Below are 22,087 nucleotides of genomic sequence, written 5' to 3' on the forward strand. Positions count from 1 at the left end.
TGAGCATCACAAAAACTGTAGTCATAACTGAAAGTAAAAGCCTACAGATAATATTTTAAACTTATTGGAGAGGTGATTTTTTTTCTTTCTGATATTCACAACTGAGTGAAAGTACCTTTGACATAAAATGTAAATATAGGGTTCTGATTGAATACTGAATGACGATTGTTTATAAGCTCGGTTTAAAAACAAATAGTGCCAAAAAAGTCAATACATTCATGAACAAATAAATTAAAGCAAATGGACATCTTCAACAGACTTATGTCCTGTGCTGTAGACAATTCCAAAGTCGTCATAAAACAAAACGGTGTTCTTGATTATGCACAGGCAGAGGAAATCCCGTCCCCGACAACTTCTCACCACCGATGGAAAACACGTCCTCAATATCTGGTTCATTCCACATCACACGGAGGCTTTGAGCATGTTCAAGAAGCTGGACGATGCTGACTGTGTGCGTGCGCTGACGTACACAGTCATGATTGTGTCCTCGTTACACGATATGCTCCAGTACCTGTGTGCACACTCACGACTCGGAAGCTCTCTCGCTCGACTTGGGTCACGTAAGATGGAATTTGTATCAGCAGATTGGGGTGGAATAGAAGGCATAGGTAAGATTGTGTTTTTATATGTAATGGAATTGATAAAAAATTGTCTCATATTCTGAGTTTTGTCAAAGAGAATTTGAATTACTGTTACATTTACATTTTAAAAAGTAATTATAGTACAGATTCTTCAGAATATATTCAGGTTACAGAAAGTTTGTAATACAGGAAGGTGTTTTACTGTTCTAACTACTACAGTTAACCTCTTTATACTGCCATTGTTTGTCTAGAGAAATTTGGGCATTATAAAGGAGTTTGACAATAAATTGAATGAATCTTAAAACAAAATTCTCAAGAAAAATAGAAAAGGGGCCTTGAAATTATTGACAGTAAGTGAAGTGGCAAATGAATCGAGGGGCATTATATCAAGGTTTTACTGTATATGGACTTTAAATCAGCATGGTTTGAGATGTGCATCTTTGACCATATTTTAGTCAAAGTATTTCATTTGTATTTTTTGCATATCATGACTTACATTCTATGTAATCTTTCTTAAAATCATCTGCTTTACTGTACAATTTCTGCACTGCTGTCAAACATTTATAGGATCTGAGTTGAGAGAAATTCAGAAGCAGATTGACAGTTTGCCGAATCCAAACGACCCGGGAACCATTGCTGAGCTGCTGAATCTGCGGAAGGATGTAATGTTCCTTGAGTTTGATACAGCTGTCCGACACTGCATGACCGATACTTTCTTATCGACGGGCAACGTACAGGCTTATAAGGTAGACAATGATAAATATCTGTTCAGTTACGGGTAAAACAAAAAAAATCTTCATGGAGTAAGTTTTTACATTTTCTCCTTATGTCATTTTCTGTTAGATTTCAGAATTCAAATTTATTTGAAAGTGTAAGAGAAAGAATAAAATAGTTAATACAAACAGTGTTAATCCAAACTATGAATATCTGAAGAACATGTTCCTCTAATCCTTATTCTCGTTTATCCCAAGTCTTTGTTACTCTGACTGTTGGTTTAGGAATGATGCGAATTAATAAGAATTTTTTTTTTTTTTTTTTTTTTTTACAGTCAATCAAGCAGAACATTCATCACGCTCTACCGGCTCTGAGTAACATTCAACGCCCTGCTGTGTATAGTTCTCAACTCACGATTCCTGAACCGGTGGAGCCGAGGGATTTAATCGCACGTGAACTTTTCCCATACAGATCATTCCTTGGCAGGTATGTAGAATGGTCTCCTTAATTGTTTTAATATTTTTGACATTAAATGGTCTTTGTGGTTTTGTTAAATTAATATTGGTAGGAGTGTTAGAAAATCTTGTGGAAAATATTTAATGAGAAGATTTAACATTAAAAAAGAACATAGCACTTTCTACACAAGTTTGTTTTTTTTCCCATTATTTTCATTTATCGAATCAATGAATACCATATACAAATATTGTGTATTCCTTTATTTAATCAAATTTGGCTTATTGATTGTTTAATTTTTTTTTGACTATTTGAAGATTGATAGTGTGTAAACTTTACAGATTGGTGGTGTTTTTATCAGATATTGATCTAAGTTTTTTGTATAAGCTCAAATTAAGCTTGTTACCAAATCCTTTCACATATGTTTGAATATAAATGTATTTATGTACTACCTTATCTCTCTATAGATATTGTTCAAACTAAATTTGTGTATGATGCAGGACCGGGCCTTTCTCGTTGGCTCTTTATCAGTTCCACATGATTGAATACTACATACAGTTGTGTTTGGCGGGACTCAAGGAGGTGGACAGGTCAGTTCTGTGGATTATATTAGTACAGTGTATCTAGTAAACTAATGAATACGTTACTTAAAAAGGAAAAAAATATTTAAAAAAAAATAAAACAATCAACAATTAAAGATAGATTAAAAAAAACACCAATATATATGAAATTAAAATCTTAATATAGAAGGACGGAATTAGAAATGAAAAATGAATGGACCAATGAAATTTTAATACATGTACATGAAAAATGGAAAATAAATTTCAAACTGAACAAAAAATGAATGAAAGCTGTACTGAAGGACTTACCCTGTCCTGGTTACCTTGTTAGACACGTGGCTAACGGGGAGATCCTAGGAGTTACACTGTTGATGGAGGACGCCTTACAGTCGGGATACGAGGACCCGTCAGCTCTGGCCGATGTTGACGAAACAGAGTCAAAAGCCAGCAAGAAGGAGGGGCCAGGGTCACGTGGGGGGTCAAGGACAGGTTCACGGGCCACAAGTCGTACAGACGTGCATAAGGAACCTCAGGAGGGCGTTGTTGCCAAGATTGGTAAGTGTTGTATATAAACTGCACTACACCAAAAAATTCAACCTGTTAACTCATTCAACCCTGAAGACACATTTGAACTCTTCCAATTCAAAGGTTGGAATAGTTCATTATGAAATCTCAGGGCTGAATGAGTTAAACATATCAAAATTGTTTAATATAGTGCCTGGAAAGTGATATTTGATTTTGACCTTTGACCTTTGACACAGCCACAGGAAGTAATAGCCTATCCCGAACCCAGCAGCCAATAGAAGCTTACCGTCTGCTCAAATTCTTTCTCATGCAATGGAAATGTCTGGAGTTCCTGAAGTTTGATTGGGGGAAGTGGCGTCTACAAGTAGAGAAGATAGAGTCTCCTCATCTGTTCAAGGAATTTTGGTAAGTAAAAATTTAAAATAAATTTTCAATAGAGAAAAATTAAATCCCAGTTTAGGTAGTTAAATGATGGAGCTGAGCTCCTTGGTATTAGAAACAAGTCCAATAAAGATTTGGAGAAATTTCTTCAAAAGTGTTTTTCTCAAAATAGAAGACATAGAAGTCAAATCTAAACTCACCACTTAAAAATATAATTTTGATCAAGATAAACAAAGGGTATGCAGGACCTGTATCGACAAAAGGTATATGGGACCTGTATAAATCACCTGTTTCTGAATTGACAAGAAAATAGAACAATGTTTTTACAAATTGGAGACAACGGTGGCAATCTCATTCATTATTGCACTAAACAATTACAGTGTTAACACTTGGTCAGAATACTGAAAGAACCACTTTTATAAAAAAAAATCCATTACATTTACCGGTAAATCCTTCTGACTTTGTAAGACAACATAATTTATTTGGACCACCTTTACTCCAGCAAGTTATATGCAAAATAATGTAACTCTAGGCCTTGTGGTTCTAAAGAAGTTATTTAAAGAAAATGTTAATGACAGCTGAACAGACAACAGATGCTGGATTGATCTTACAGGCACTTTGTGCAAGTTGAGGTGTAAATGAAATAATTTCCTAAATGTTAAATAAAAATAACAAACAAGTGACTGATTTTTGTTTGTTGTCTACAGTAAACTGTACAAGACTGAAATTCTCATGCCAGTGTTGACGAGCATTGCTCGTCGTCTCGGACAGGGAGAAATGTACGAAGGTATCGCCTTAGACACAGACCCCCTTGTCATGCCAAAAGGGGCATCAGAGATTGAGGTCAGGTCTAAACAGGTAAGTTGTGTAAGATTTTGTGGCAACAGGTTTAAATTCAAGTTTCATCAAAGTCCTTCCAATAAATGCCCTTCTTTTTTCATTTCAATGATTGTGAAGTTAAAATAAATATATTTGTATATGTGTTGAAATATATAAGGTTGTGAAGATAATGGAGTCAATTAAACATCTTGAGCTTGTGTTTTCAAATATTTAATGTTTAAAAGTTTACTACTGATCCTATTATCTGTATAGACAAGTGTGGGTGTCTGATCATAAACCCTGAATCAATCCTTAACTCATTCACCCCTGAAGACACATTTGAACTCTCCCAATTCAAAGGTTGGAATAGTTCATTATGAAATTCAGGGGTGAATGAGTTAAGACTATGCTAGGATGAGTTTGGTAAAAGACCTCATGATTTCTTCTCTAACAGCTGATCAAATTGTTGGAAACCTATGAATGTCACCAAATTATGGAGATCCGAAAGAAGATTGCAAGGGAGATGACTCTAGTCACGACAGAGCGGGCACGGGAGGAGTCAGCATTATCAACAGATCTTTGGAAACGTCCTGTAAGAATAACTTCATAAACGATCACAATTTGACCCCATCTGACCTCTCTGTGTTACGCCATTAAGATAGGATACATTTTAATCTCTCATTGTGTTGATTTCAAAACCAGTGAGGTATTTAATTAGAAGAATTTACAAGATTTTTTTTTTTTTATTGCATTTTTATTTGACATCCATTAAATTTGCTAATAGAAATGTCCTTTCATTATAATGACTCCATCTTTTAATATTTATAGCATAAATTGCTATTAAATGTCCTGTCCATGTATCAAATTCAGAAATAACGGTATAATGACATTTTTTTTATCAAAAGCTGTGTAATGATTTAATAATACCGGTATGTGCTGCAAAATTCCTCCAAAATCTTTAATCATCATTTAAGCTGAAACAATCCAGATCATTATTAGATACATACTTTCATTCTCTTTAAGGCCATGAAGGAGAGTTTCACCATCAACAAACCTCACCTAACCGAGAACTTTGTTGACCTACTTATGTCTAACGCCAGAGAAGGGGAGGAAGGTAAGGAAGGGGAGGTAACCTTTACCTCAGAACACCTCAATCGCTGTATCATGGAGCTGGCCTCCCAAGTCATGGGCCGTGAAAAGAGCAACTTTGAAAGGTAAGGACTATTACCAAATGTATTTGTTGTTGGGAACTTGTCAGTTATTGAAATGGGATGAAGTTTGTTAGCCATGCATGCAGTGGGTGATAGTTTGATAAACAATATACTGGGTGTTAGTCGTAGTACAACAACGATTTCCCCAGGAGCGTGAATAATGTTGTTATCTGTCAAAAGTATAACAGTCTGCATCTCTTTGTATGATAACCTGTTTCTCTGTGTAAAGCAGTATGATAACCTGTTTCTATTTCTACAGCAGTATGATAACCTGTTTCTCTCTGTAAAGCAGTATGATAACCTGTTTATGTTTTACAGCAGTATGGTAACATGTTTCTCTGTGTACAGAAGTCTGATAACCTGGGTCTCTCTGTAAAGCAGTATGACATTCTGTTTCTGTTTTTGCAGCAGTATGATAACCTGTTTCTCCCTGTAAAGCAGTATGACATCTTGTTTCTATTTTTACAGCAGTATGATATCCTGTTTCTCTCTGTAAAGCAGTATGATAACCTGTTTCTATTTTTACAGCAGTATGATAACCTGTCTCTCTGTGTAAAGCAGTGTGACATTCTGTTTATGTTTTTACAGCAGTATGATAACCTGTTTCTCCCTGTAAAGCAGTATGACATTCTGTTTATGTTTTACAGCAGTATGATAACCTGTTTCTCTGTGTAAAGCAGTATGACATCCTGTTTCTGTTTTTACAGCAATCTGATAATCTGTTTCTCTGTGTAAAGCAGTATGATAACCTGTTTCTCTCTGTAAAGCAGTATGACATTCTGTTTCTGTTTTTACACCAGTATGATAACCTGTTTCCATGTAAAGCAGTATGACATCCTGTTTCTATTTTTACAGCAGTATGATCACCTGTTTCTCTCTGTAAAGCAGTATGATAACCTGTTTCTCTCTGTAAAGCAGTATGATATCCTGTTTCTCTCTGTAAAGCAGTTTGACATCCTGTTTCTATTTTTACAGCAGTATGATAACCTGTTTCTCTCTGTAAAGCAGTTTGACATCCTGTTTCTATTTTTACACCAGTATGATAACCTGTTTCTCTCTGTAAAGCAGTATGACATCCTGTTTCTATTTTTACAGCAGTATGATAACCTGTTTCTCTCTATATTCAGCTACACAATGTACTATGAGAACCTGATGAAGGTCCATCACCAACTGCTCTATCAAAAGGAACAAGAAGTGAAGCAGCTGAAGGACCAGGTCAAGATGTACCAGAATAACGTCCAGGTGGAGGTCCAGTGTGACCTGGCTACCCAGGCACACGATATGTTAATGGGTAGGTGCAAAACAACAAAGGTGAAGAAGCCAATCTGATATTTTAGAGTAATTGAATGGAGGCATGGTAGTCTAGTGGTAGGACGCTGGGCTCGTGACCGAAGGGTTGCGAGTTTGAGTCGCGCCACGGCACTGTGTTGTATCTTTGAACAATATACTTTACTCCGCTCGTTCCAGTCTACTCAGCTGTAAAAGAATATGTGGTTTGGCAGTGCTAGAATTGTTGAATGCTAGCTGGAGCGCCGAAATGGCAGCACCGGCTGTATGTTCCCCAGGGAGTTGAGAAAGATATTGGCTGGTTGCAAAAGCCCTATAACCACGGATAATAAATTGTGAACTGCTTTGAGATGACCTACAAACTAGGTTGTGATAAAGCGGTATATAAGAACCTCAAATTATTATTATTATTATTAATGATTTAATTAATTGCCATGATGATAAACCATTCTCTGACTCAAAGCGGGTAAGGGGTGGGCTTATTACAAGATAAGTAAATAGCAGTTTGTTGGGATTTCTTCTGAACTGAGTAGGTATGGTTGGGCTTATTGAAAGTATGTTGTTTATATAAAGTCAAATATGGTTGTCTATTTCTTCAGAGATCACTGCCCTACGAGCTAAGATCTTTGAAATGCGGCAAACGAGTCTAAACCAGGAAGCAGAGATACGAGACAAGGTGAAAAAGGAGTATAATGACCTTGTAGGGAACATGATGGAGGCATGCGACCACATCAAGGCAAAGTTTGACGAGTTCAGGTAAGGAAAACATTTTTATCTTGATTTCTTTTTCATGAAATTCTTGTGTCCTCTCTTGTTGATTAATAATTCAGAAATTTTGAAAAAATCATTCCTGCTTTCTGTTGCTTCCTTATAATATAAATATATGCATATGATCTTCAAACTTAGATTTTTACTTGATAAGCAGACAAAATGTTAGGTTAAACTTACATATAGTCAATGTCAGACAAAAATTAAACCGTTTATTTTTGCAAAATTAATGCAGGCATGAGTTACATGATGACGTAAATGACATGATCACAGACACGCGACGAGAAACACTGAGGTCCATGGAGAGCGTCAAACAGAAGACGATGGCAGACGCAGGTAAGTGTGGAGTTGTTCCCCCTTGGTGTTTGTCCTCTGTTGTAGAATCTGATTTGAAGTAATCGCATATAAAATATTTTACAATATTCTGAATCAGCATATTAATTTTCTGGTCGTTAAGTCTCAGAGAAAGGATCCTAAGAGGCGATTTATGTTGATAATTGGACGATGTTTAAAGCGCTACCTAAATACCTCATGTCCAGATGTAAATCAAAGCTGATCTGCATGAGTCCTAGTTCCGGGTTTGTTGTTGAAGTCCAATCTGGTAACCTATGAGGCCACCAAGTTTATCATGTTACTGTGGTCCATTCGATCTGTTTACTAAAATAAAAACTACCAAAAATATTTGAAGTGGAAAATAACATAAAATTAAAACTACAGATTAAAACATTTCTCCAAAAGACTATTGTGTATGGTTTTTGCCCTAAATTTGTATTAGAATTCAGAACTTTTACTTGAATTTTCAAAGCATTTAATACTTCCCCGATACAGTTATGGAAATGCTGAAGAGATCTTTCTCAAATTTCACAGGAAGGGTCCCAATGGTTGTTAGTTGTGCTATTCAAATTTAGAGATTGATCAGAAAACAGAAATGGCTGACAAAAGAAAACCTCACTTTAAAAAACAAGGTCAAACAGATGAAAACAAAGAAGAGAAAAGTTCACTCCTACATAGAACTTCTGAAGATGGTATGATGGTGGGTGTAGAAACACAAAAGGGTATCGTCCGTGCTTACACGATCCTCTACATGATTCCTACCATGTGTTTGCCATAGAGGGGTTCTACATCAATTGAATGAAGTAACATTGGCATATATTTAAGTACTTCCTTTTTGTATTGATTTACAGGTGTTAAAGTTATTAAGTATACAAAAACTACTTTGGCTGTTGTTATACAGTATTATAAGACTCTTTTATGCCTTAGGGTGATAGGATAGAGAAATTTCACCTGAGGGGTTTTTAAATTTGGTAAAACCTGAGTTTTTTTGCCAAATTAGAAAATTCTGAGGGTGGAATTTACCTATCCTACACTCTTAGGCATAAACAAGTATTTTTCTCTCATTCCAACTACCAGAATATGCTCATAAATCATGAAAATACGTTTGGACTGGCTACCATTTTGAAAATATCAACTTTTATTGACGAAAAACAAATCTGTCAGCAAGATTAAGTATTCCCGATATTTGCAAACAAAGTTTGCGCAGAAAAAATAATCTCCTTTTTCTAATGTGTATGGTAAATATTTTGTAAAGGGATTTAATTTCATCTTGTCGCCATTTCCGCATTGTGGCATCAGAGTTTTCCAAATTTCGTGACGTCACGTCATTGTCGAGCCATTGTGACATCACGTCACGTGAAATGATAGAAATTCCTTACACACCTTTCTTACCCTGGACAGTTCTATCTTACACACACGGAAATGAGAGAAATTTAGTTACTTGTTTTAAGGATATCACCTTATGGCACTCTTTCAATCTTTAAGGCTTAAAACAACCGGAATGTAAGTAAACTATATAAAAAGTTGCTTTTGTTTATTTTTTGTTTATTTTTTTTTTGCTATCTCCAGACCATGCCTTTGGCATTTGTACTTCGGGATACTCTTTTTGTGTGACAATCCTTCCGGCACAGTCGTGGTTACTTTACACACCCTTGGAAAGAATCTGTGTATTCTTCTTAAAAAATCCATCCCACTGACTTACTGGTAACTTGAATTAGATTCCAAAGTTTAGCTAAGTCCAACAAACAGCAATGTGAAACATATACAAAAGAACAAACGTTTAACTTGTCAATATGGATTAAAACACAAGCCAATACCGTTTTCAGTTATTAAGACACCCACCGCCCCACACACACACACACACACACATGTGCTGAGTGACAAGTGCTTGTCCTCGACATCTGCAGCAGCTGTTAACAAATAGGGAAATCTTTGAAATAATTGTTGTCTCAACACAAGTAGAAAAAAAATATAAAAAAACAAAAAAAAAGCTTTTTTAATTTGAACAAAGCCAATTAAAACACATTTCTTATCACTTGACCAAAAAACGTAACCATTATTAAGAAAATCAATGTATCAGTCTGATTTGGAATGAAGTGAATATTAAATTATGAAATAAAAATAACATTTAATAGTTACACTTTTTTTCCAAACATTTTTATTTTTTTAACACACAAAAACACCTCGTTAATAAGGACACTGGTTCACAAAGAAATGTCTACTTAAACAAAATTGATTTAGTTAAAAAAAGAAATTATAAGAAAATACAACTGTGTTCACTTTATAAAGGTAAAGATCAAAAACAAAAACCAATCTGTCCACAGAAAGGGAACATCCTGCGTGACCTTAAGCATTGTAGCTGCCGTTCCGTTTATGCCTGTTTCTAAGTTAATGGCATATTTTCAGCATGTTAGAGGGCAGTTTTGCTATGAGAAGCAGTCGTTGCATTTTTTGTGGCATTTAGCTTTACTAGCTTTCAGTTTTGTTCAGTTATTTTCATTAAGTTTCAGAGTAGAATAATGAATCTCCTATGTGTGAACAGATTTAGACCGACAAATAGTGATGTCATTTTTTTCCAGATCTGAATTCGAGTGAAAAGTTAATGGTTGAAGTGGTATCCTTGGTTCTGATTGACAGATTTCTTTTATACTTGTTTTCTATGGAGGCCGATATGGTGATTTATCAAAATGTAGATTCTACTGTGTGATAATTACTTTGTGACCAAGCACTTTTTGTTTGAGAATGACAGACAAAACATTTTGTCCAGTTTTGTTTGAGAATGACATACAAAATATTTTTTCCTTTTCTAAGATAGAAATTAAAATATTGCAAAAGGTTTAAAACTCCCTTCCCTGGAAGTTAAGTAACCTGTTTATCCTGCAATAAGCCCTTGACTGGTAATAAGCCCACCTAAATCTACTGCAGTTCGGTAGAAAAGCCAGAAAATGGATTTTCATTGCCCTGTAATAAGCCAGCCCATCTTCTTTGTGTTTGCTCCTTGGGCTTGTTGTAAGTGATATAATTTTTACATGAGTTTTCAGTTTAGTTGAAGTCTGTGTGTTTTTATAGACGTTTCTTCAATTTCAGATTTATAGAAGGGGATTTGGACTTATATGCATTGTGGTTTTATTGTGCAATGAAACTTATTGAAATAAACAATTGATATAATTTTCGTAATTCACATATAAAAGTGTATTGTAGAGCAACGGAGGGTGTTATCGACAGGGGGGTATTATCGACCCCCAGTTCTATTCATCTCGTTTTGGATCGATTACGAACCGTTTTTCAGACACTCAGTGTTTTTGATAGGTACACTTACCTTTTTCGGAATCCCTCGGAACCGTTCCATTCAGACAACACCGGTTAAACAAATTTTCTGAACTTTTTTTTTCCAAAGAGAAGAATCGATCCTGTTTTTACTTACGGGCCCCGATAAGACATGTTTGGCACTTCGAATTTCGATAACATTTTTTCTGAAATATTTGTCACATAATGGTGTAATCCAACTTCACTCATGAAGCGTCTGCAACGTTTGTCAGCGTATTATCTACATCCGGGGTATTGTTAAGGTCGGAAATAGGGTTGTCGATAACTGCCGCAATTTGAGGATCGGAGGTAGTTATCGACAGTATGTGAAAAAAATACCAATTAATTTTTGTTTTATCCATTAAAAGCATATTTTTATGAATGACTTGTAACTCAAAGTTGCCTGTATGATTTCAATATATATATATCGTGAATTGTGAAAGGTGAGAACATGTGCCCGACAACAATAGTGTGGCTAAAGTCTATCCAGTAAACAGACATAACTTTACAAGCATAACTAAAATACTAAAAAATCCAAATTTCTCAATAAAATCCATGTAGATAAGTCTTGTAAATATGCTCAATATAAACTGCAATTACAAATTATGAAAAATATCAATATTTGAAGACACTGCAGTCATATATAGACAGAATATAATATATATTGAAAAGTAATCAATTACATAGATCAAATGTTGATGAAAATTGTTCTGTTAGGCAGGAGGTATATAACTAATTATCTTGTGAACATTAAGAACCTAAAAACATTTCCACAATGATTATTTCAAGAAGATTCAATTATGTTTTCTTGAATTAAATTTCTGATCTCTATCATTGTAGGATAAATGCATCATAATTCAAAATTTTTGGGCTGTTGGAATGCATCACTGGGGATCAAAATAATATGAAATTGGGGTGGGACACCATATTGAAAGGGAACCAGAAAATGTGTTTGATCAAAATGCCGTGATGGTGACTGTTTGCGCATGCGTGCAGAAAAGGGAGCGTGTTTGTTTACATTTATGACATAACATATCACTTCACATGTTTATACCTTTTTTAAGCAATTGGACACACGTCAGAACAAATGAATGTATTATTAGAGATTAATAATAGAAATAATTAACATTTTAATTTAGCTGTCGATAACTACCTCCACCTGTCGATAACTACCCCTGTCATTAATGCCACCAAAACAATGATTTCTCCCGCGATTCGTCACATGTACGTTTATTGCAGATAATGAAATAGAGAACGTTTCCCGACTTCTTCGAAATGTCATCATAAAATAACTTACGCAAAACGGTAAACTGGAAAAACAAATTTGAAGCTTAGACTGTCGATAACTGCCTCCATTGCTCTAGTGACTTTTTAATAAAATGTAATTTGTATTACTATCTGCGACCCTAAAAATAAATGTTTTGTCATACAAACATAATACATGGAAGTTTATGTGTCCCCTTTGTAACATTGTCTCTATTTAAAAAAAAAAAGGAGCTTATTTGAGAAAATGATATTTTTGTAAAACCAAATTGAGCCTGCTGACTTATTCACATTCTTTGTACTTGTTCAGATGAAGAACTGATCCAGAGAAACCTTGCCAAGTCTGAACAGATCCGGGAACTGAAAAATGAGAACCACAATCTGAACGTCCTTGTCCTCAAGATCAAGGCCATGAACAATTGGAGACAGAACCACACCAACCTGCGTTTTGTCAAAACGGTGAGGATTGTAGCAAAATCCTATACAATACGTTAGATAAATCCAAAAATATTGAAATTCCTGAGTTTTTATTTATTGGGCTCAAAGATCCAGCATTTTCCCTTTTGCGATACAGCTCTCGTCTAAGCTAAGGCTGGATAGAAGATGGAATGTTTTCAAAGGTCGGAGGTTACTTTAAACTGGCTTTGGAAAAAGAAGGTTATCAACACATTTGCCTTCAATTCCAGAGAAATGTTTTAAAGAATTTGTTTTCTGTTTGAAATTTTCACAGATAAACCAACTGAAGATGGATGCTAACCATAGTAAGAAGGAATATGTTCAAATTAAGATGAAAGCAGACGAGAAAGTGATTTTACTCCGTCAACAATTGTCAGCCATCAGAAAGGCTCTCACCTCCACAGAGAAAGAATGTAACGAGATACGCAAACAGCTGGACAAAGAGGTATGACTGTTAGATCATCGGTCAGTTTTCATGAACTGTTCAGTGGCACCAAGCTTCATCCGCTTACATGCTTGAGTGTTCTGTTTTACAGTGGGACCATGCCTTCAAAAGCATCTTTTATCATATTATCACCTCACTTGAATGTTAAACCACAGACACTAGCATCCACTGCAGACCATTAATACTCATCCTGGGTTATCTGAGTTGAGAGTAAAAGGAGAAAAGCATCTCTCTGAAAATTCCATTCTATGACAAGTTTGGGGACTGTCCGACTGTTTGTGAGGAAGACCAGAGTCTTATCTACTTGGCCAGATCTTCCTGTAGACTGTCCGGCCATCTGTGTGGAAGACAGGAGTCTTATATACTTGGCCAGATCTTCCTGTAGACTTTAGTACATTATACTGTTATTGCCATTACAAAGGAGAAACAAAGAATCGTGATTTCTTATTGCAAGGGCAATAACTATTTTATTATGCTGATTTTTTTTTTATAAACAATTAAACAATAGTAGAGATGATCAGGTTGACGTGCCATTGTTGTCGTCTGCTTCCGTCATTCGAAAATAAGTTGTGATGGCTCTTGCAGATATTTCCCGAACAAGGGAAATATGATCAGGGAAAACTTGAGCATGTGAGGGCAACATGATGTTTTATTGCCTTGTCATGTGACCAGTATCATCCAATCAGACAAGCTGTTATAAAGATGAGGTATGATAAGATGTATTATTGTTTTGCGTCAACAGTTGAAGGAGAAGTTGGAGAAGACACACGAGGAAATGCAGCGAGCAGCCAGTCAGAAACAGCTGGAAATGGCTAAACAAGCTAACATAGAAAAACTGGTGAGTTCTGCACAGAGGTTGCACAGAGGTCAAACAGAAATTCAACAGGCCCATGGTCACTTGCTTCATTCCCAGTCATGTCAAAGCTAGTGACTAAATTTGAAATTGCAATTTTAATTGGGTGATTTATTACAGTAAACATGACTTCGTGTACTTTATACAGTCTTCATACAATTGCAATATGTAAAATAGTTTTATTTAATGTGAAGGTCGAAACATTTACACGATAAACTGAAAAATTGTTTTGTCAACCAGTAATGTCACAATTATTATAATGTGCACATTATTGTACAACAAATGTTCTAGTTAAAAATTATGTGTTTAGATTGCCCCAAAAGTCTATCTGACAAAGTAAATTTGAGAAAGATTTTGGTTTTCTGTACATATATAAATATTAATACATTCGATACACTTTGTTATCTAAACAGTCAATAAGGTACGGGAGTGAGTAACCCTAAGACTGAATTTCAAAGATCACATTTACCAATAAAATAGAAAAATTGAACTGATTTGGGTAAATGACAAGTGGGCTGCCTTTATTCAGCCACATGTATCTTCGAACTTGGCTATATTCCCATAGCAGCAGGGACTTAAATGGTCTCTCCGTCCCACTCCAGTTTTGTTACCCATTATATCATTCTGAAATATTGCTATATCAACAATCATGGTTCTCGACAGCTTTGTTTTTGAACAATTACTTCTGAACTGATACAACACCATTTTGGTGGCAGAGACATCCAGACATCTACAAGAAATTATGAAATCTGGAACAGAAAAAAAAAATCAGAATTTTACGATATTAGCATTTGAGCTATACTTTTTTTAAATCCCCATTGATGTGCCCTCATTAGAGCAGGCCTCCTCATTACATCAAATGTAGTCTTTCATTTTCTTAATGCAAATTCTTTGCAAATTTTGAAATGCAGTTGTGGAAAAAAGTTTTTGCAAAAGTTGCTTGACTTCCAGTTGTAAATTTTTAGGAACAAAAATTAAGATATTCTAAAACAAATTGTTTATGTTCTGAATTTGACCTTGGTAGATCGACGAGCTGGACTATAAGGATACACGGCTGAAGACCATGTTGGACGTCCAGGAAAAAAACACAAAGTTCCAGATAATCCAACAGGAAAAAGTGCGCAAGGATGTGGACTGTATTAGGAAACAGCTCAGCCACGAACGGGGGCTCAAACTGGATGCCTTCAACCGCGTCGACGAACTCCAGACACATGTAAGTATAATTTGGAATTACTGTGTGACTCGCTCACAGCTGTCGACGTCATACCATTAGTCTAATGAAAGTGCCCTTCCCACACGTTTGATGTGAAACAAGATTTAAACAAAACTTGTGGTCTCTGATGACAGTTGTCGTCCCTGCTTGGATGTAAGTATAGAGACTTCTCTGGTGATGTCATAGGGGAACTGATAAGGGGATATTTAAATGTTTGGAGGACAAAAATAAGACTTTAAGTACATTCGTGTATCTGGTTGAAACGGTTAAACCGGTCGAACCTGTTAAGAAAACGACAGACACAGATCTGGACCGAGGCTGACCTCAGGAAAATTTAGCATGTGTAGATTGAGGGGTCCAGACGTACCCGACCGAAACTAAAATGCTGACTATTGCCAATTTGCGTTATTTCTTTCTAAAAAAATGTCAAGTCACATGTAGTTTTTAAGTTACGTTATGTAATTCAGTGGACGGATGAAAGAAGGTCATAATATTCTTGAAACACTGTTTTTTATTCTCCGAAACTGCGCATTTTTAGCTCTGCTTATAGAACACTCCAAGTGCGTTCGTTTATCGTAGAAAAATTCTGCGCCACACGTACCGTTTCAACTGGGATACACGAATGTAGCCCGGATCTTTCCCTATACAACTTTACCCTTTATTGTCAAAATTTCCTTAAATATTACCAGTACTGGATAAGCTTAAGGCAGTGCAGTGGTGTATTAACAGAAGGTTTGATTTCTTCTCTTTAAATTCGTAATATTTTATGTACACTTGGAAATATCTGGGTCTTTTTCCAAGACCCGTTTGGTCACCAATACAATCATATCAATTTATACAACCAGTTGATGTACTTCAAGATTGCTTTAAACTTCCTGCTGTGTTTGAAAACAGACAAGTGTATTACCACAAAGTTATTACAATTCTGCTAAGACAACACAATTTTCATTTTCGGGTATCAAATTTGTCCTTTAAAAGATTGATTAATTGTACCTTTTGCAAATGAATTTAATGATAAGAACATTTTATTTACCCACACTACTAGGTGTACGACATTGAATCTGCCTTTATGACGAGGACACAGTCAGCTATCACAGCACGACCACAGTCTCCAGCCCAAACAGGTCAGCTTCACGCAATAGGAGGAATAGATTTTTTATCATCAAGGCGTAGAATTTCAGCCATTATAGATCTACATTTAACCTTTAACGATACGTAGTTCCTTGTAGTCAGGACACAAAACTGAGTACAGCATCAATTGGAAATCTGCAAAAATCAACAAATAGCTGTATTATGAAAAGTTCTTTTTTTCACAACCAATAAAATTTTCTGTGTGACATTTCGATGACTAGTACGATATGTACACTGTCACCTTCATCAGACAAATGACCAGTGAAGCGTATGTACACTGTCACCTTCATCAGACAAATGACCAGTGAAGCGTATGCCCACAAAGGTGTACAATGTGTAGGAGTTATCCACAAAACCGATTTCGCAACAGTTTAACTTTTACTTTTTTCACCCTTCACAATGAGGGCAAATTTCTGGTAACAGGAATGTTAGTATAGACATAGTTATGAAATGTGAAGAGTGAAATTAAAACTGGACAAATATTGGTTTTACTGCCGTAGGGCAAAAGTTTGACTGGGCTGAAGTTTCCTGGTACATGTATACAGTACTGTATATGAAAAATGTAAGGCTTGTTTTCTAAATTTCAAAATCTGGTGATTTCAGGCAGCCTTCATACACTAAATTGTAAGTAATACAAAGAATATAATCTGAGCTATGATCAGCTTAAACTTTGTCCTGCCTTCAAGATCTTGAAAATATCTTTTGATTGATGTTTAATTTTGTGGCCAGGAACAGAGGTATTTGTACCGACTTCCCTTACTGTGTAACAAGATTATTTGTACCGACTTCCCTTACTGTGTAACAAGATTATTCATATCCATGGTTTCTCAGTTGCATTGGAGCTATGATTACAAATTTAAAAAAGAACAAAAGATTGCCACAGGTACATTAGTATTCTGGCTGACCACAAAGTTTGTATTGATAAAATTGTAAATATAATTATACAGTATACATAAGTATAGCATATATCAATTGGGCCTTGACCCGGAAAGTCTGACATCTCTATCTTTCTGTCTGTGTGTCTGTCTCTCTATCTCTCTGTCTGTCTATGTCTGTTTGGATTTTGTGTATGTCAGTATCTGTTGTTTTCTTTAATAGCAACTAAAGAAATGTGAAAATTTGATGATGATGATAATGATGATGATGATGATGATGATGATGATGATGCAATGTGTGTTTGTTTTGTATGTGTTTGAATATGTGCTTATGTCATTTTTATGTCATGATTGTTTATGTAAAATCTTTGAAAAGTAAACAATTATGAATATGAAAATCTTAAAGGTCCTTTGATTCTGATTTACAGTCAAGTCCAATAACTCTAAACGAGCTCAGTCTGCCTACGGTACGGCACGGAGTCGGATGTCCAGTCGGGGCACCCCCACCTCCTCTGGGGTGTGGCCTCCACCCGTCTCTTGGCCCGCGGGTCACAGGAGCATGACCGCCGTCCCACCCTCCACACATGACTACAACAATCTCGACAAGAAATCCATACAGCGACCAAAAACTGTAAGTTACCTCCCTGTGTTACAAGGTTTAACATTATAATGAAATATAACTTAATGGAAATAATCTAAACATTTCTCTCCCAAAATTGTAGGAAAACTAAGCATCGCTCTTGTATATTCAAAGACTTTCAGATTAAAAAGCATGACAAAATGTTATTCCAAAGTAATTCTGCTGTTCCATAGAAAAATGTAGCCAAAAAATAATAGTATTTAATTTTTATAAATGTTCTCTGGAATTTCGTTGATTTTGTTTTTTGTTTCTTAAAGGATAATTGTCTTAAATTTTAAATATAGAATATCTTAGGCATTAATTGGTGGCTAGAAAATAGATTTATATTCAAATTCTGATATGGATGTGGTTATTTTTCTTGATAGTCGTACATGAAACAAGTGGTATGGTCTCACTTAGTGTGACGTGTGATATCTATACTGTGTGGGATGATGGAATGTCGGTGTATTTATGTATGCATGTATATATATATATATATATGTTTACTGCATATATATATGCATGATAACTTGTTATATGACAAAGAACAATGGATGAAACACATATTTTACATTCTGCATGAAAAACTGAACAAGACAACAATTCTGAAAATGTTTGGAGATTGACAACTGTATTGAACATCACCTTAGAAATTCAACTTTCAAAACTTTTAAAATTGATCTTGTGAAATGCAGTAACTTATATCACAATTCAAATATTGAATCAGAATGGTTTTCTGTTTTTCCTCCTTTGTCATATAATAAAACAATTAATGTTAAATGCCAGGGTGAATACAGGATTTTATGTACTCAGGTGTATATGATATATATATTGACTTTTTTAATTCATTGTGCTTCTATTTATAAATCAAGTTCCTGGGTTCATAAATATCAATATTCACCTCAGCAGAAGATAGTAATTGTAATCATTTATAGTAGAGTATATATTACATTAGTAAGGATTTGTTCACATACACATAAATATCTATGTCTTTAGTAATTGTTTTATCCAAATTATTGCATGCAGGAGAATTAAGACAAAAACATCTTCTTGATAATATGTGGATGGTCATACTTAACAGATTGTTTTGCAGCACATTCTGTTTGAGGGACCACCTTCACATTATGGAGATAGTGTTCTGTCATTATAGAATTATTTGTCATGGTTTGATAAGATGATACTGGACTATCTCCGATAAATCTTAAATTAGCTAAGGTCTTATGATTAGCTCTAGTGTGAAGTTAATTTATGAAGGCTTGATCAAGTGATAAGTATACAAATACATTTTCTACATACTTATGTGAGAAAGAGACTCTCAAATGTTTTCCTTTTTCTGTTTTTAACACATTCTTTCCAATGTTCGTATTAACAAATTTAAAATATTGTTTTGCCCTTTGTTTGATTGACCAAATTTCACAAATAATATTGCTCTGAGTTTCAAACCTTCTGTGTGTGTATTAACAATTTATCCACTTTTAGTTTTATAAAGGGATAAGACAAGGTGCTCTTTTATAAGGGGTACAGTCCTGTCATCAGAAATGAATGTATGAATTAAACCACATTTTATTTTGTGACTGAAATTTCAGGCACACATATAGACTACCGAGTGTAAGTTTATCTGATGTTAGACTTTTATGTTTCATACAGTTTGGTTTAATCTAATTGTCATTAAAGTTTTCTGTTGGTTCAAGTTTAATTTCTACAATTTTTTGGTCATCCAAATGATTATTTTTTTAAACGTTATATCTAATTGAGACTTAAGCATGTTTATTTAAGTTGGAACATAAAACCAAATGATACATATATATTTATTAATAAATAGAAATGAAGAATATATATGCTATTGAAATGGGTCAGTTTCTGACCTTAGGAAGGAAGGGAAGTACATGTTCTCACATGCTGTACAGTATTATATATCACATGTAATGATTCTTTGGGATTGTGAGGGATGGGCTAGGAAGATTTAGAATTACCCTTCAGGTCAAGGGGTCAGAGGTCAGCTCCACTTCATGAATAACTGTAATAAATTAATCTTTATGTTCATCTTTGTTAATGAACCTTTGATATACACTTCCAGTGTCAATTTGTTATTATATTTGTGATTTATCAGTTTTAGAAATTTTTAATTTGTTTCCGTGCCCGACTCACCAATAGGATACTCGTGTCCATGCCTAATTGTGACACCTTATTATCCCATGTAACTTGTTAATGTGATTTACAATTTTCTCCAATTCCATTCTCACCCGTTTTCCCCTTAATTCAATATAAATAGTGAATCCTTTTAAAAGACTTTTCCAATTTAATTCAATTATCCAGTGTAATTTCCAATCTTAATCAGGATCAAAGTGGTTTTTTGAAAATTAATGTTTCTTATATTTTATGATTTTTTAGGTGCACAGTCGACTGCGGAGTAGAATTGCAGAACAGCTGATGAATGAGCTGGAGTTGGACAATGATAATACGATCATACAGCTGGAGAAATTACAGTTAGATAGTGGCCGACCCAAGGAAACCGCATACTGATTACAGGACAAGGGACATAACTCATGGTCTTATAAATGAAACAAGGCAAGGGACGTAACTCAGTCTTACAGATGAGACAGTCTGGTGAATTTGGTGACATGATTTCCTACTTTTCACACGTGACTTGATAGTGAAACTGAAAAAAAAATAGCTCTTTCCATGCAAATTGCTCTGTGGAATCTTTTTTTTTCTTTTTGAATCAAGGGAAACAAGCACTGCCATGCAACAAAAGATATCACTCCAGAGTCTCAATATGCCAGGGATTATTGCTTTCCAAAAATTCCTATACAATGTTCAAGATGCTTTAATCAGGACTTTGTAGGACTGTTCAAGGGGAAATAACTCCTGATTGCTTGGAATTTTGAAAGCACTTCCCCTGCAAAGATATTGTGAGAGAGATGAAACGTTTTCTTTTTACTAGTTAACATTCAAAGTTGCTGTGAAAAACCTGTAATAAGTTTAACATTTAGTTATACTTCACTTTCTCAATATTTGATATGATTATAAAAAAAAGCATCAAGATGAACACTGAGGTACTAAGATACAGCCTACTAGATGTAAACAAGTTGAAGGAATAATTGTTTCAAATTAAACAGGTGATTTGATTTACCTGCATTTTTGATGATACTAAATTAAGGATAAGATGATTATAAACAATTCTCGGTCAGAAATATAAGGTCTGTTAAATTCTCTTCTGTCAACACAAATAATACCAAAATGATGTGTCAGTAGTGTCACAAACTTCGTGCATGCTACAGTAAAACGCATTGTTGATATTGAACTAGATTTTACTGGTGGCTTTTATGAAGTTCTTTCAGATTTTTGTGTAAAACACAACATATTTTTTACTTTAATTCATATAATGCATGCAATAAGTAAGATGCTAGTGTGTATGAATAAGATGTGACTATAAATACATTTATTTAAATGTTGAATAGACATTTTTTATATTGTTTTGGTATAAGGAAATTTTGAGCTTAAACTTGTTGATAATATATTTTAATATAACATATTCAAAGATTGTGCCTTTTTGTGCCTGTGACAAAAAGTTAAGAATTTACGTTTAAGTAAATATTGTGACCCAAGATATGAATATTAATAATTTTGTATTCTTTTCTAACGGTGTCTGGTGTTTATAACTTATGACGTTATTGTTGTGTTACATTAATGTCATATTTTCGTAAAATTTGCGAGTTTAACTAGATAAAATAATATCTTATGGTTTGTTTTTTGTAAAAATGGATATATTGTGAGAAAATGTAGGATTACCTGAAACTCAGGAATTCAGACTATTCCATCTTTAAGGTATTCAGCTATCAGTTCAAGTCGGTGTTGTCTGTTTTTACATTGGTGCTAATGAATATTCAATACATCTTATGAATATTTATGAACCAAATATTCTATATGGAAAAAAAAAATAAAAAATATATAACTTGAAATTATTATGCATGTATTATAGAGAAATTCTTTTTTAATATGATAATATTTCAACACAGCTGTGATTAAATTAAAAATAATAAGCTATAGATTGTTGTATAAGTACTTGTAATATATCGGCTTTGTATAAGTACTTGCTCCTAGTTCTAGAAAATATTACTTGTGTTGTGATTATATTTGTTGGTATTTTGTTAATTAAGTAAGCAATAGTCACATAATTTACTTTAAATCATATTTGCCAAATGGTATTGCCTAACATACTACTGTATTTTTATTCAATATTTGAAGGTTGTTGTCAGGGTTTTTTTCTTTCCTTTTTTTTATTATCTAAAAA

General features: G+C 34.5%; 1 protein-coding gene across 4 annotated transcripts in view; it reads left to right on the plus strand.

Annotated features, from left to right (window-relative positions):
• Positions 1-21,766, plus strand: part of LOC110457263 — a 47,731-nt gene extending 25,965 nt beyond the window's left edge. Inside the window, exons 32-52 of one of the 4 annotated variants that reach the window (XM_021508463.1) lie at positions 328-608; positions 1,149-1,327; positions 1,630-1,781; positions 2,249-2,338; positions 2,640-2,863; positions 3,070-3,238; positions 3,922-4,072; positions 4,488-4,625; positions 5,057-5,247; positions 6,372-6,535; positions 7,131-7,287; positions 7,535-7,635; positions 9,118-9,135; positions 12,512-12,660; positions 12,932-13,102; positions 13,845-13,940; positions 14,980-15,168; positions 16,214-16,292; positions 17,603-17,805; positions 18,180-18,197; positions 20,185-21,766. In XM_021508463.1, the coding sequence (XP_021364138.1) occupies positions 328-608; positions 1,149-1,327; positions 1,630-1,781; positions 2,249-2,338; positions 2,640-2,863; positions 3,070-3,238; positions 3,922-4,072; positions 4,488-4,625; positions 5,057-5,247; positions 6,372-6,535; positions 7,131-7,287; positions 7,535-7,635; positions 9,118-9,135; positions 12,512-12,660; positions 12,932-13,102; positions 13,845-13,940; positions 14,980-15,168; positions 16,214-16,292; positions 17,603-17,805; positions 18,180-18,197; positions 20,185-20,316 (3,052 nt within the window). In that variant the 3' untranslated portion in view covers positions 20,317-21,766. Of the gene's footprint in view, positions 1-327; positions 609-1,148; positions 1,328-1,629; positions 1,782-2,248; positions 2,339-2,639; positions 2,864-3,069; positions 3,239-3,921; positions 4,073-4,487; positions 4,626-5,056; positions 5,248-6,371; positions 6,536-7,130; positions 7,288-7,534; positions 7,636-9,117; positions 9,136-12,511; positions 12,661-12,931; positions 13,103-13,844; positions 13,941-14,979; positions 15,169-16,213; positions 16,293-17,602; positions 17,806-18,179; positions 18,198-19,379; positions 19,402-20,184 lie in introns of all 4 variants that reach the window. The other 3 variants (XM_021508466.1, XM_021508464.1, XM_021508465.1) reach the window with 3 other exon arrangements.
• Positions 21,767-22,087: the final 321 nt, after the last annotated feature.

Source organism: Mizuhopecten yessoensis, unplaced genomic scaffold, assembly GCF_002113885.1.
Source record: "Mizuhopecten yessoensis strain PY_sf001 unplaced genomic scaffold, ASM211388v2 scaffold9073, whole genome shotgun sequence".
In the NCBI taxonomy this organism is placed as follows: Eukaryota; Metazoa; Mollusca; class Bivalvia; order Pectinida; family Pectinidae; genus Mizuhopecten; species Mizuhopecten yessoensis.